This window comes from Gorilla gorilla, chromosome X (genome assembly GCF_029281585.2).
Source record: "Gorilla gorilla gorilla isolate KB3781 chromosome X, NHGRI_mGorGor1-v2.1_pri, whole genome shotgun sequence".
NCBI classification, from domain to species: Eukaryota; Metazoa; Chordata; class Mammalia; order Primates; family Hominidae; genus Gorilla; species Gorilla gorilla.
This window is the reverse complement of record NC_073247.2, coordinates 160,433,944-160,449,546: the sequence shown is the minus strand read 5'-3', so window position 1 is coordinate 160,449,546 and position 15,603 is coordinate 160,433,944. Positions and strand designations below refer to the sequence as shown.

At 39.7% G+C, this 15,603-nt stretch overlaps 1 protein-coding gene across 10 annotated transcripts in view; it reads right to left on the bottom strand.

Annotated features, from left to right (window-relative positions):
* Positions 1–15,603, bottom strand: part of AFF2 (ALF transcription elongation factor 2) — a 489,532-nt gene that overhangs the window by 176,124 nt on the left and 297,805 nt on the right. For all 10 annotated transcript variants that reach the window (XM_055375542.2, XM_055375547.2, XM_004064980.5 and 7 more), the window contains one exon: positions 7,575–7,619. In XM_055375542.2, the coding sequence (XP_055231517.1) occupies positions 7,575–7,619 (45 nt within the window). The remainder of the gene's footprint in view (positions 1–7,574; positions 7,620–15,603) is intronic.

The following is a 15,603-nucleotide window of genomic DNA, read 5'->3' as shown; positions in this document are numbered from 1 at the left end:
GTGACGCTTTTGTTAAGGGGTGGGGAGAGTCTTCATTTCACTGATGGCTATAAGCCTGTTTAGATTTTCTGTGTTTTCTGGAGTTAATCTCTGTCAATTACATTTCACTAGAAAAACCATCCATTTCATCCACCAGTTTATATTTATTTGTACAGAGCTGAGAAAATTGCTACTCATTATTCTCTTAGTTTTCTCTGTATCTGAGGTTATTTCTGTTTATTAGTTCTTGTTTTATGTATTAGTGTTTTCCCTTTTTTCTTGATGGCGTTAAGTAACCAAGTATCTATTTTATTGTATTATTGTTTTATTTGGGAAAAGGATCTTGAATTAATTAATTATAATGATTTTCTGTTCATAATTCATTAATTCACACCTCTTGATTTATCTATTTTTTAAATAGCATCTTTAAGTTCCTGTATCACTGATTTTGTTCTTGTCTTTTCAGATAAAATTGCTTCATGGTTTTAACAAATTCATGCCACTATGTTGGTCACAGCTTTAATTTTTCCACAAAAATATTGTTTTTCCAGTACACTTTTCTCACATGCTTTTTTGTGTATTTTTTTTTTGCATAGATCTTGTGGTGATTCTTTTTTATTACTATTTTTTTTTCATGTCAAGAGTTCTTCCAGGACCAGTCAGGGCTGTGGCTGAATTCCAGACTAGCAGGAATTCTCTTCGGAATACAAGGCTGTGTGCCCAAATGCTTTCAGGCTTTACTTCTCTGTTATCAATAAACATCAGCCCTACAGGCTACTTGCAAAGCAGCATCTCATTCATCCACCTTGCCTCACTAACAAAGTGCCTTCCACAAATATGGATCATTTATGTAATTTCTCATTCAGTCCTGCCTTCCCTACTTCTCAAGACTGTGTCCCAAACTTGGTCCATGGAAGCTCCCATCTCCAACTTTAATGCCCATTCTTATTATTCTAATACTGTTTTTGCTTTTCACCATGTTCCACTTATTCTGAAAATCAGTGTTTCTTTCATCTACTATGCCACAAATCCAAGACCATGGGAATCACTTATTGGCTTCTTCCCTGTTTGACCTTCACAAAATAAATTGTGAGTCAGGCTTATGGATACCCTTTGGTTACATCAATTATGGAGTTTAAGTTTATTTTTCTCATTCTCCTGAATGCTTCTAGTGACAAACGAGAGAAGGGACAAGCCTTGTTTTATTCTTTCCTTCTTTCTTTCATTTCAAAACTGGGAGATGCCTACCAAATTGATTCCAAGAGGCTACTTCCTCAATGTGTTTTGCAGAGACACGAGTTTCACCTTTACACAGATGCAAGTGGAATGGTTAACTTCCTTGCATTACTTCTCCTTTCCCCAGCCCAATCCCACTAGCAAAGCTAGTACAAAAATGCTGGTTCTTAGACAACAGTTGGAAGCTGTTACTTCTTTCAGATAAGCTTAGAATGCTTTCTGGCAAACCAATGTGTTGTTTCATTACTCTCTCCTTACACCCAAGATACAGAAAACAGGTGTAAATTCTACACATGGCCTAAATTCTCACCTGCTTTCATCCAATTCAATAGAAAATCACAAATCACCATATTCACAAAAAGAAACAGGTTGACAGAGAACAGACTTATTTTTATAGCATACCTAAGATATACAGGAACTGATAAATTTACTCAGCTATTTTAAAGGGGCTACTCTTGCTCATTCTCTGGACAGCTAAATGCTGGGTTGCTAAGTTACTTCTATTTGACATCATCTCTTCCCTGACATCTCCCCATGTTTGACAGGTTCCCATGATTCACTGGCCCAGTCACCTCATTACTCATATTACTCACTTTCCCAATGACGTCTGTAAAATCATTTAAAATTCACCTCATATATTAGCTGCAAACCCCTAGATTCCATATAAAAATATTTAAACTGCTTGACAGGTTCTAAGTGCATTTGGAAGCACACTGGATGGCTTACCTGCATTGTTCACATAAAGTTGTTATAATTAAATTTAGTATCTTTCTTCTGGGTTGGTTTGTGTTTGAGAAAAGAGGAAATGATTACTAGGAGGCATATAATGGATAATATCTCTTATGAGCTAATTTGGTTCCATGAATAGCTCACCTCACATATGCATGCTACATATTAAGTCCATTAGTGCTTTGAATTAGCTTCAGAAAAGGTAATACTGCACATAATTTACCCAGTCAAGGGCATTTTCACCTGCTGACAAATTTACATATTTCCCAGTGCCATTAGGTAAGAACTAGTCATCAGATTAGCAAAGGGCACAATCATTAGTTAGTTCATTTATTTGACTCCATCAATGTTAACATTAATTACAGTCTAAATTATATTTAGGAATTGTCTTTCTTGGGCGGAACACTATATTACTATTTCAAGAAACTATAATTTTAAAAGTCCACATCCAAATAAGATACATGCTTTCTGAAACATTCCAGAAGGATTCCTATTTAAGACAGCTATATAGAAAATCGTTTGCATGAATCCAAGTTGAACATTATTTATACATTAATTTGACAGGATATAAAATCAATTGCCTAATTATTGGTTAAATTTATAAAAGAAATTCTACTGAAAGGTGCTTGATTATGCTGCATAGTCATGATAATATAATCAAATTTCCTTTCAGACATAATTGTCCGACCAATTTTGTTCCCTGATCCATTTTTTTTCTTGCTTGCAAGATGGGCTTTTTCATTTATTTCCCTGTTAAAAAATAAAAATAAAATAACAAGCACTGCCCTGTAAATATTTGGTAAATTTTTTCCGTGCTAAAACTGTTAACTAAAACACAAGCCTAATAAGTAGAATTGCCATAATTTAGAATGCTGTAAACACAGATCATACTGTAATCAAAAAGAGGTGGCCAAGTAGGTGTTTACCAACCTGATCCATATGGCAGGAAGAAATCTGTAAGAAGGTACAGTTTATCAAATCAAGTTCCCTAAATCCTAGCTAGCAAATTCAGCATCCCTCATAAACACTGAATTACCCTTACAGATGTTTGCCTATGAAATTATCAACCACAGAAGGTGCTTTGCTAGGAGAGACAATCTGTTTAGCATCAAATCTAAAAGAAATGCTCTATCTGCATTTTTGATTCCAGAAAGGATTTGATAGTTTCTTGATTTTTTTAAAGTAAATTCTTGCTATGAACAAATAAATCATACTACTGTAGAACAAATAATCATTGAGCATCCATCCTTAGCTAGTAGCATTTAGAGCATGCTGCTCTCCTTGGCTTAACTCTTCCAGAAATGATTACTCTAGGATCCATAAAACCCCGTAGAGCTCAGAAAAGAAGCTGCTGCTGGTACCCATATTATTACAGATGAGCTGCCTAGGAATCCCTCACATGATTGATGAATTGTAACTGCAAAATGCCATCACTGTGGCCAGAGCTGTTATTATTTTTCATTTCCGTTTGCACATGAGGGTAGCTTGACTCTAAAGAGTAAACAGCATGCTGACGGAAGCAAGTGTAAAAGCTGGGATGCATTGCACAGATTGCTGCCTTTAAGTTTCTGATTTGTAAAATTCATAATAAGCGATAATATGCCTGAAAAGGAGCAAAGACACCTGAATTCGTACAGCTCATTTTGTGGGAGAAGGTCAGTTTGGTGGAAAGGTGTTGTAGGCCAGTGAGTTCTAGTTTGTTCAAAAAACTACTTAAATTATTCTGGCATAACTGAATTTGTACAAATTGAGGAAACAACAGAAGCTGAAATGAATTGGTGGTTGAATCCACTATAATGTTAATCATAAAGCAGACTGGAGCCTGTTAAATAAGAAGGAATTCAGATAAGCCAACAGGACCAGAAGAACGGATAGTATGACTCTTGTCAGAGACTTGGAGAACTGTGACCTGAGGCAAATTACTTCACCTCTCTGACTTTCACTCTTTACCATTCTGTAAAGCATGACTAATAATACAATTTTTGAGGGTTATTGTAAAGGTTCAAAGACATAATGTGCTTATGAACTGTGCCTGACATGCAATAGACAACACATTACTATTATCAGTTGTTTCATTATTAGAAGAAAATTTGCTATTGTTTTATTATTATTTGAAATGAGATTCAAAATATTAAAGAATGACAAAAAAGAAGAATTAATTTCTAAGATCTGTTCAAATTATGTTGGTTTGCTGGTATTCTTAAAGTTGCTGGAAATGTCAGCTACTGTCTGAAGCAAGTTTGTTTAACATCCAGAGATGCTCACTCTAGATTTGTGACAGGGTGATTGAGAGTTGGGTGTAGTGCAAAGATCACTAGATTTAGAAAACAAAGACCAGATAGTATTTTACTGCTGCCACATACCAGCCCCACCCTGGACTGCAGGTCATTTAACCTCTCTGGACTTCGATTTCATGAAATAATAAGAAACTACCTTACTCCTTATGACCAAATAAGACAACGAGGTTCAAGTGCTTTGAAAATCCGTCACCTGCTATAGGAAAATAAGGTTGACACATCAGGTCAAGTTAGCCTGTTATAATCTGATTGCATCTGTGAGGGCATGAGGGCAAGAAGAAAATTGCTGGAAGACCAGACAAGGTGGGCTCCAGCATATTATAGCACTTTGCCCAGGGGGGCAAAGAAAGAAAAGTGGACACGCTGGTTTGAAGGGGAGCTGAGAACATTGCCAGATGAATGGTGAGAGGGGCTTTCAAGAGAAACCAACTGGCTTGAATTTGGACAGCATTTTGAGAAAGGGGGCCATAACAAAACACATAAGGCAAAAGTATTTCCATAGCCTGGAGGATTGAGGGGCTGAGAGTGGGGAAAGGCTGGTTGTGTTGCATTTGGTTAATAAAAGAAGTCTGTCCCCATGTGAGATGAAGTGGGTTTGTATGTGTTTGCTTGCCAGGCTGTGGAGGGAAAAAAGGGGGATCAGGGAGGTGGGAAAGTTGGGAGAGCAAATGGACTCAGATTTTCATGGTGCAGATGCAAACAATGTGTATAATTTAAATATTCCTTCATTGGAGGTGGGTAGAGAGATGGGCGGGGTAATAACCAGCCCATGCTTCTAGATGAAGAAACTGAAAAGCAACACAGCTAGGAAATAAGGGAATCTCATGAGCAACTGGAAGCCAGCTCCTCCACTCCGGGGCTAGTGCTCCTTCCTCTGCATAGCTCCCCTCAGTGAGGAGAGATGACATTGTTTGGGCCTCTGCTTAGTTTGAAAAGCAGCGAGCATGGCCAGGAGAGGTAGGGAGAAAGATAAAATGTACTTTTCCCTAAGAAAGGGGTTTATGGGGAATGAGGTGACAAATTTACTGCGGAACCCGTCACAGGCCTCTAAGGCCCTCAAACCAAAAGGAACATGAATGTGTAATTAAGACAAAAAGCCCAACAAGCATGCTCTATTGTGACATGCAAGGTGGTCTATAAAAATTTAACAATTAGTCATAAAATTGGGGACGCAAATTTCAGAAAGCTTATTTTTATTCGAAGCATGGGGAATGCAACATTCTTTCTTTAATAAAGGAAGGCCCACTCATTAACAGCGTTGTTGGAAAAAAAAAAAAAAAGAATTCTATACAATCTATAGCCCTTCAAAAAAAAGAGACATTTCTCTTTCAAGAATAACAGAAGGACTTTTGTTACTTTCTCAAAGCATGTTATCTTTTGTGAGCCTATTAAGGCAACCTGCTTCTTTTCTTTCCATCTGTAAGTGAAATTCTGTTGTTTCTCTAAGTGGCTCCTTTAGGAGCCTGGTGTCGCCAGCCTCAGCCAGGTGTTCACCCTCCTTCCTGCATTTAGTCACATAACCACCTAGGCACCAGGGCTGGGTTGCTTTTAAGTACGTAATTTCGATTGTGACAAATTAGTGAGATTTTGAGATATGCCTGGCATTCCTTTGGGAGTTTATAAAAAGGCCACTGAGTTTATTTATGCTTGTGACTCGGAGAAGAAAGGAATAACAAGGTTACTATCTAGAGCAGAGTAAGACATTTCTTTCAATGTTATTGCCTTCTGTTAAGGAAGGCTGTTGACAAGTGAGCAAGGACTGAATGTATTTTCCCAATGGGAAAGGCCTGAGTTCCCAGTGTGCATTCCTTTTGTGGTGCTCATAACAGCTGCCTCGTCTCCACCCAAAACGTCGGGCCCCTGAGACAGATGACTGAGGAGTTGCTGGGTTCTTATCTTACCAAAGTAGTCAGCATAGTCCTAATCTAGCAGTCCCCAACCTTTTTAACACCAGGCACTGGTTTCATGGAAGACAATTTTTCCACAGATGAGGGGGTAGGGAGTGGGAGTAGGGGTGGGGAGTTGGTTTTGGATGAAACTGTTCCACCTGAGATCATCAAGGCATTACATTCTCATGAGGAACACATGGTACCAGTCCATTGACTTGGGATTGGGAACCCCTGCCCTAATCCATATAGTCTCATCGTTGATCAAAGCGATATGACTGACTCATCTCTTTAATAGTCAAGAACAATGTTCTTGGGCTGAAACAGGTGCACGAATGTGTACATCAGGTATACTCCGGGTGGCAAGCCATTTCAATGGTAAACAGCTTTTGGCTCTTGACTATTCCTTTGGCTGCATTTTCTCAGGGCTTGCTTCAAACACTGGGCTGCTGAGAAGGCACTTACTGGGAGAGGGGGATCAGGAGGGAGTTGGAGTGACTTTGGTAACTGAGGAAAGGGGGTGCAGAATTTTCACTGGCACATAGATTATTTTCTTTCCCAGATAGAAAGCCTTCATGGTTTTTACATGACTACACTGGTCATCATTTATCACAATAGCCAGCATTTATATACCACTTGGTAGCCTAAAGGGAGTTAGGGCAGGTATTATTGTCCTCTTTTACAGACAAGGAAAGGAGATTCAGAGAGATAAAGTCATCTGTCCAAGGTCACAGAAGTGACAAATGGTAGAGCCAGGACAGGAGCTCAGGAGCTCATTACCATGACTCTTATTCTTGAGATTCCATACTGCCTTATGATGCCAATGGCCAGAGAGAGTAGACAGATATGTTTTTCTTGCTTAACTTTGGTTTCTTCTTTCGGTTTGATTGTTTACTTCAGAAGAGATTATAGCCATTCTTTCAACTTTGTTCTGCCCTCAAGGCATTCACACACATACACTCACTTCCATAAGTAACACTTTCCACAACATGCCATCATTTTCAAGTCTCTCATCTTCTCCTCCTCTCCCATTCCCACATCTCTTCCCCTTATTATAGGCCACAGTCAATCTCGGTAACCATGTTCCACGTAGTGGGCGGCAGCAGTGAGATTGAGCTGAGATCTCAGAAAGGTAAAAGGCAAAGGTTTAGGGTATGGTGCTTGAACAGGGAACGTTTCCTAAAGAAGGTGGTAAGTCTCTGTCTGAGAAGGATGTAGGAATGGATAGGGCAGAAGCTTAGTGATATTAGAAGACTAGCTTGATTACAAAATGGAAAGAAGACAGGCAAGAAATGAGGCCACTGGAATAAGCAGAAGGGTCTTGAAGTAGAATGTCAGGATTCCCCATCATGAAACTCCTTGAAACAGAACAGTAATTACTTTAAACAGCTTAAGCAGATAGATTGCTTCATTATTAAAAGGCACAAAAATAAAGGTTTAAACTCACCCGCAAGATTTCTTCAACACAGCTTGGATCACTGGGAAGGCTTACCTGAAACAAAATAAACAGAAAACATTAGGCACAATCTACTTATTCTTCTTGTATAATAGTTTACTCTGTAGGACAAACTGTAAAGCAAGAAAATCTAGCTATCAATTTTTTCCTATTAAATACAAAAGAATATCTGCAAATGACTAATTTTGTTTTACTTTAATGAAGCGGTAAGATCGCAGTGCATGGTGCAGAAATAAAGTGACTCCTTGTTCTGTCACTGATTTGCTTTCAGGCACTGACCCATCCCCCATCCCCTGGGGCTTCTCTTTGCTCATCTATCCAAAGAGAGCTTGATCTCGTGATCTTTAAGGCATCTTTGACCCTCTGACATACTTTTGTATATTATTCATTAAAAATATAAGGCCTATACGAAACACTTTTGTGATTAAATTGAGTTCTTTTTGAACTTGGGAGTCCAACTAGGCACCTACAAAACACTAAGGATAACGGCCTGTGTAAATTGCATGCTTGCCTTGGCAGTTAGAAAAAGTCTCAGAAGTATACTCAGTGAATCCCATGATCCATTTTTCCCAGTGTGACACCTTCCTAATGAATCAAGATTCAAGTCACTAGCAGAAATGTACTGAGGGTTTACTCCATGTCAGGCCCATAGCCCTTTCCTGCAGGTGCTTTATAGTCAGTGAAAGCAAGAAGCGAGATAACAAAATAAGAAACCAGCTGTAAGACAGTGCATGATCAGGAACTTGAGAGTCAGGCAACCATCTAGAAAAATCTCTGCTGATCACTACATTATCTGTGCAGGTTTTAGGCATCCTCCAAACATTCCTAACTCCCCTTCACACCTTCACCCTCTCCAGGATTGCAATCCGATCACATCTGCTTCCTGCCTGCTCTGGTAAGAACAGTGGGTCTCTCATTCACTGCCTTGAAAGATGAAAGCCCAATCCTGTTAAGAGAGCACTGCCGTTACATCGACATTGCCCAGGCCTCTTGCAAGGACGATTATTAACTCCCCAACAGACTGAAGTATGGACTCAACTATACTTGGGGAAATGAAGAATAGAATATGGCACTAGATTTCCTCACCTGTAAAAACTACAAGTTAAACAATACAGCAAATCTTCAAACAGCATTATGGTCACTTCTGTACATGCAGTAATTACAACCAGTATTTATTGAAGACCTTCTACATGGAAAAGTCCCTGTTCCAAGAGGCCCAAAATCCCAAATAGGGGAGACAGCCTGAGACAGTCACCAATAATGAAGGGCTATCAATTCTAGATGGCCCAGTATAGCCCCAGGTTACACTTGTTATCTGTATAATTATTGATAGTATTCCCTTTCCCTCTCAAAAATGTCCTCCAGTTTGGATGACACATTTATACAGTCATCCTTCCGATAACAATAATACTCTAATACTAGGTAGAAGAAACAGTAGAAGAAAAGACTTAAGTTGGCTGGGCATACCTTGTAAAGAATCTAAAATACAGGTTTCAGATAGAGAACCACTGGTGATTTGGTGTAGCACAATTCATTCATTCATTCAACAAATAATTTTGGAGAGCCAAAGACTGTGCCACTCGGTGCTAGGCAGAGATACAATGGGAAGCAAGAGGAGACACAGTTTCCTCACTCATGGAGTTTACAGGCTCAATACGAAGGTGAATATGAAGAATCACATAGTTAATGCACAACTATAAGCTCTGGGGAAGTACAAAAAGGTGACCATCCCATGGACACTAGTTATGCAAAATGGAAGGTTCTGTGTTCAAAGAAGTATGGGAAATGCTGCAACCCATACTGTATCCCCCTTTGGAGATCCATGATGCAAATAAAAAGCTGTGAGACACCTGTCTAAAATTTTTAATAAAGTACATTCCCAACTTCCTTGGCTTCAGTCTTGGGTTTTTAGTTTCAGTTGTTTGATTGTTTGTTTGTTTTATTTTCCAATTAATAACTACTGTTATTCCACACAATGAATGTTTGCAGAATATACACTGGAAGATGCTGGTCTAACATGTTTATATGATTATACAACTAAACTGGTAATTCTCAACTGCAAATACAATCTCACTCCATTGTTCAGTGCTGCAGCAACTGTATTTTTCAAGAGAGTTCTTGAACTTCTAACAAATACATTCCCCAAATACAAAGGTCAAAGGATTATAAGAAAGGCTTAAATCTTCAATATCATTGTTGCATTGTATTAGAGTGGGCAGCCTAGGCTAAAAATGTATGGCCCAGTCTCATGGAAAGGTCTTTGTTCGCCTTTTCCCACGCAAACACATCAGTGTTAATTTTTAAATCGCAGTGAAAATATATCAGTGATATGCAAACACAGCAAGAGCACCTGCTGATGAGTCAAAAGGGTTGGGAGGGAGTCCTGGCCCTACCACTTGGGAACAGGACTTAATAACTGTACCTTTCTGAGTTCTAGTTTTTCCAAATGTAAAAGAAAAGGAAAGAATAATAGTAATACCCATCCTTTTTAAATCTCACAGGGTTTCTGTGAGCATCCTGTGAAATAAGTGATGTGAATGTGCTTTGTAATCTGCAAAGCCCAATACAATGAATTAAGTTATTACCCCTTGTCCTGTTGTTCTCCTTACTTTTCTTAAGTCCTGTCTTCTCGTCTTTTCAAACTAAGATTTGACTCACTCTTGCCAACTGAAAATATCATCTCTACTCTTTGAAATATAAATATCCACTTCTTTATGGGAGGAAATACTGTCAGAAGAGAAAGAGTTGTGGACTCTGGAGCTTTGCAGCACATCTAATAATGACTGACTATTGGAGTCGGCAGCACTCAGGACAGACAGAGAACTCTAAAGGCAAGAGCAGTCAAATAAATATGCATTCACACTCAGTGATTAGATATTTTTCTTTAGAAAACACTAAAATCCAACATTCTCATGAAGTTACTAGTTCCGCAAATTCATCTAGCCCGGGCCCACAGCTGTTTTCTCCGTAAGACAACCACATTTGAACCGCAAGTGCTTTTCCTTCCTGCAAGTGCTTTTTAATTAACCAGCAAATATTTCCTACGTGCCTAGCACAGTGCAAAGCATGGAGAGTTGGTAATACAAATCACTCGGAGTCTCAGGTTCTTTCTCTCAGAGTTAAATGTCTAGATGGGATAGGAAAACAAACAATTAGAAACCCACTGGGACATACATTGTAAGGTAGTCATGACAAGGGTAATAGGATCGCATTCATTCGCCTGTTCGCCTATTCATCAGCTCTCCCATTTCTTTCTTTAGACAACAAATCCTGATTGAGCTCACACTGTGCTCAGGATGGTGCCAAGAGGGAGGATTTAAAGACATTGAAGACAACATCATTTCTGCCTTCAAGACTCCACGCAAATTGAGGAGACAACATTTACGGGGAAACAGACAAGACCAAACAGGAGGTCTGATTTAAGTGCCAGGGAAAGGGTACCTACCGGGTTCACCGACACTGCCATGTCAGAGAGAAGCTCCCAGCCGTTGAGGTCCCCACCGTAGTCCTCGCTCCATATGGGAGTGAGAGGCCAAGGATTCGACATGGCTGAGAAGTGATGGGGCCACCTGAGGCCACTTCAGTCACTGAGCCCCCTGCGGAGATGCACCAGGGTCACTCTGCACACTGGAAGAAAGCTGAGCTAAGGCTGGGGCTCGGCCCCAAATGCTATTCTCTTGCACTCTCTTTCTCTTTCTCTCTCACACACACCCACACGTCTTCGCAGTAATTCTGGAGGAGTTACTCGGACAGGTGTGAAAGACAGAGACTGAGAAAGAGAGCTAGTGGTGGCACTGGGATTAGAACTGCTGCCCGTTGAGTTGCCAAGCTGCTGCTTAATTCCCGAGGCACCTTCTCCTCTCTTTAAATCCACTCTTGAGTATTCAGATAGTCCACAAAGCGCAAGTTAGCCACTCAGAGCTGCAGCGTCCTTTCTCATTCCCCCTCTCCGCCCCCTCCTCCTGGAGCAGAAAGCAAGCTGCACGACACACAGGGGAGGCTGTGCTCTCACTCCTGGCCCCAGACGACCCTCTTGTGCTGGGCACGGATGTGGTCCTCTGAGGGCCAGGGAAGGGAGGTGCATATCAGGCAGGTGGTGAGTTTACTGAGAACCCTCACAAGTGCCTACCCTCTCTGCATCTGACAGTGCAGGCTGCCACCCCATGTAGCCACAGAGAGACCACGCACAAATTATCTGCCTGGTGATAAATACATATCTTATGAAATAATCAGGGTACCTTTAAATCATCAAATATTCAATTAACTGCAGCAACAATAAATGAATTGCATAGGATGTTTTAATCATTCTGGAATTAATCAGTTTGGAGCATACTTCTTAGCGATTAGGGCAATACAAGATATCAAAAACACCCTGATAGTGGCATTGAGAGACATAAGCAGCAGCCATCACTAATAGAAAACATGGAGATTAACGTAAAACATTAATAGAATAATGATCATCACATGGTTAATCCAGAGGAGCTCAATGCATGCCTCTGAGTATATTATTACCAAGGGATTGTGAGAGAAGAGAGGTCATTTTTTCCCATAAAATCATCCTGAGGGCGGTCCCACAAAGCTGGCAATCATAGTCCACTAGTCTAGGCATATTCCACCTTGACAAACACTTTCTCAAAGTAAAACTTAAAAATCAAAAGTTTAATTGCAAATTAAATAACTGGGCCCAGTTAACCAATATCCACAACAGACACTGATGGTGGCTTCCAAACTAATTCCGCTTGTACTTTCATTAACAAACTTCCCCATTTATCCCCATGATTGATTTATGGTACACAGAAGTCCCCTGACACAGAATTACTAATAAAATAAAAACTCAGGTTATGATACTGTACTACCAAATGAGTTTTCAATCTTTTTAAAATTTGTAATTCCCATCGTTGGTAATTTGTAAAAACAGAGGACAGCAGCCTCTGAAGTTCTTATTTGCATGCATTATGAAATCCCCTATGTCTCTATCCAGGGAGTCCCAGTTTTCCAAAATGAATTTGGAAAACTACAAACTCAGTTCACATTAGGATCTGTCTGTCCCTTGCTTCCTGCCTCACCTTAACCGTCCCTATTCTAGTTTGTATTCATGAGTCTATGATTAAACGGGAACAGTTAATATTGCATAAGCTGTAGACAGAAGTCCTCGGGTAATATAACTTTAATCAAAACAAAAACGATTTCACAACAGTTACATGGTCCAGCTAACCAGCTCATCTTCCAATTTCATTTTAATACAGCAAAAATCCTGGGCATCCAAAGAGCTGGTGTTTACTTTAAAATACTGCTTCTGGCCAGTTTTTAAGTAAGTCTCCTGGTCAAAATACTTCATGTAAAACAAGGTAATATGCACCAAAAAAGTACAAAAAGAACAAAAAGTAGAGCATGAAGATCAAAATAATTTAACACATGTCTTTTTAAGCCAAATACAGGAAATGACCTTTTGTTTGGAATCATAGATGAACATAAAACTAAAAGGTAACCATGAACTTTTATTTCTTTGAGCAAATGAATGAGATAATTTACTGTGTTTTCTGGGGGCTCCAAGGGGCAGTGGAAAGAGCCTGGTCTTTGAGGCTCCATAGAACTGGATTTCAATCCTATTTCTGAAGTTGAACTTGCTTTATGACCTTGGGCAAGCCACTCGAACTTGTTTGAGCCTCTGTATCCCTACCTATGTAAGAAAAAGTTTTAAAAATCCACTTCTAGGATTTTTGTGATGTTGAAATGAAGTGAGGTTTATAAAAGTACCTTAGCCTAGTAGGGGGTGCATGTTAAGTCTCTATCAGCACTTTGTATGCTAAGTTCTCTCAAAAGTCCTTAGAAGGGTGTCAGCACTCTGAGCCTTGGAACCACTGAGGAGATAGTTTGGTTGCCTTGTAAACTGGCTCCCATGACATCTTATGAATGTTGCTAATTACTGAATCCTATTCAGGGTCCCAGTGTGTAAAGAGTCTCAGGCTGCTTTTCCATCTGCTGGCTCTCATTAAAGGTGAAAAAGGAGGCTGGAGATGGGACTTAAGTGGATATGACAACAGAGATAAGGGAGAGTGGGGATGAGAAGGGTGGAGGAAGGGTGGGTGACATGCTTCATTATGAGGACATCTCTTCAGTGATTACATTAGGTATGGGCAACGGTGGAATGCATATGCAGAAAGGCCCATCATCAGCTGAGAGTACCTAATGGCAGATGGAATTTCAAGTGAAGAGTACTTAATTCAGTGGGCTCTGAATAGCCATTAACTCACTGTTCATTTATTTGGTCTAATAACTAGTTTCGATAGAAAAGTGAGCTATAAAAGGAGATGGGGGGAATGAGGGTATATTACAGTCTTCGACAAAAACAAGGTAAACATCTAGAAATATTACTGTTAGAAATCAAGAACCTATCTGGAAGCACCTTGCTGCCTGGCTCACATTCCCTCAAGGATGCCCTGTCTCAAGTCCCCTGGGCTAGTCAGTGAGGCCATTCTGGTTACTGCTGCTGCAGCTACCCAGACTCATACCCCGGCTGAGTAGGGTCTTCCAGCCTGGTTCCACAGGGACAGATCTCCAACTTAGAGTCTCTAGGCTTCTTGCTATGATTCCATCATTCTGGGATCAGACTCAAGCTGTCTCCTACTTCTCTTTGCCAGCCTCCATGACTCTGACCCCACTTGCTTGCCCTCTCTTGCCTATGCTCTTCCTGACCTTCTTTCTTCTTTTGGTGCCTGCCCTACAATCCACAGATCTTCTGGCCCTGGTCCTTTCCTTTTGAAATTCCTAGGTAAGCAGCCAACTCCTCAGGGCCTACAGGATACCCACTTCTGTCCCAAAGTCCTAGTACTGCAACCAAAGACCATTTAGGATCAAAATCTAGATTCCACTTAATCCCTACTTAGTGTACTGCCATTAATGGTAATGACTGTCTTGTGTGCAGGTGCATAATAATCTCTCATAATAAAAGAGAAGACTGCAAAACTAGAGATGTACAAACTAGAGTGAACTAATACATTATCTAAATATATAAAAAAGATATATCAGGAGGCAAGTTCACCTTTGAATTCTGTCAATTAAAGAGTAAATGTTAGAGTTTTTAAAGTTGTAGTATGCTCTTGACCTCTTCAAAGATCATAGCACACTCTCATAATATAGACAAAGTAAACAATTACAAAGCAGTGATCTCACTTTCAGGTAACAAATCTTATAAAGTAGCGAAAAAATCTGACAGGAAACAGTAGTTATGTGTCCAAGCTCCACCACTAATTAGCTGTGTAATTTGGGACTATTCACTTCTTCACTCGCCAGCCTGCAGCCTAAACAGCCTATACAGTGAAGGCATGAGAATATATTCCAAGTACCCAGTGTTTTGTATTTCACATAACAGTACAAAAATAATGAGGGATATGTATAAGATTACTAACTTTTTCTTTTATCAATAAGGGCATTACAAAACAAAATCCACCATTGGCACTATTATTTTGTAAAAGAACATTATAACATCCAAAAGGTTAATAAGGCATAATCTCAGAATAAAGGCCAGTTTGTTCAAAATACAGAACAGTTACATTTATGCTAACATCAAACATACTGGCACACACACACACATCATTATCTTACTTTTCCTATGTTGCCACAGAATAACAACACTTTCACTTTGGGGTGGTCACCGGGTTATGCGATCTTTCACACATCTTTTGGATTCTACGATTTTATTAACACTCTGCTTTATTCTTTCCTATTTTATGTATTTTGCTATATGTAGTAGTCCTTTTGCCAGGAGGCCACACTCTGCATAGCATAGCATATTATCTATGACATGTCATGTATTCCAAAGCCAAAAATGAATTCTTAAAGTGTGTATGGAAGCAAGCATGGGGTCACAATAGCCTAGAAGAAAAAGTGCTTCCAGGAAAAACTGGCCATTAAATAAGGATGAGGCTGCAGAATAGGCCATTGGCTTTAGCAATATCTAGGTCATTTGTATCCTCGATCATAGCTGTTTCAGCAGCAAGGTGGGGATGTAAACCTGATT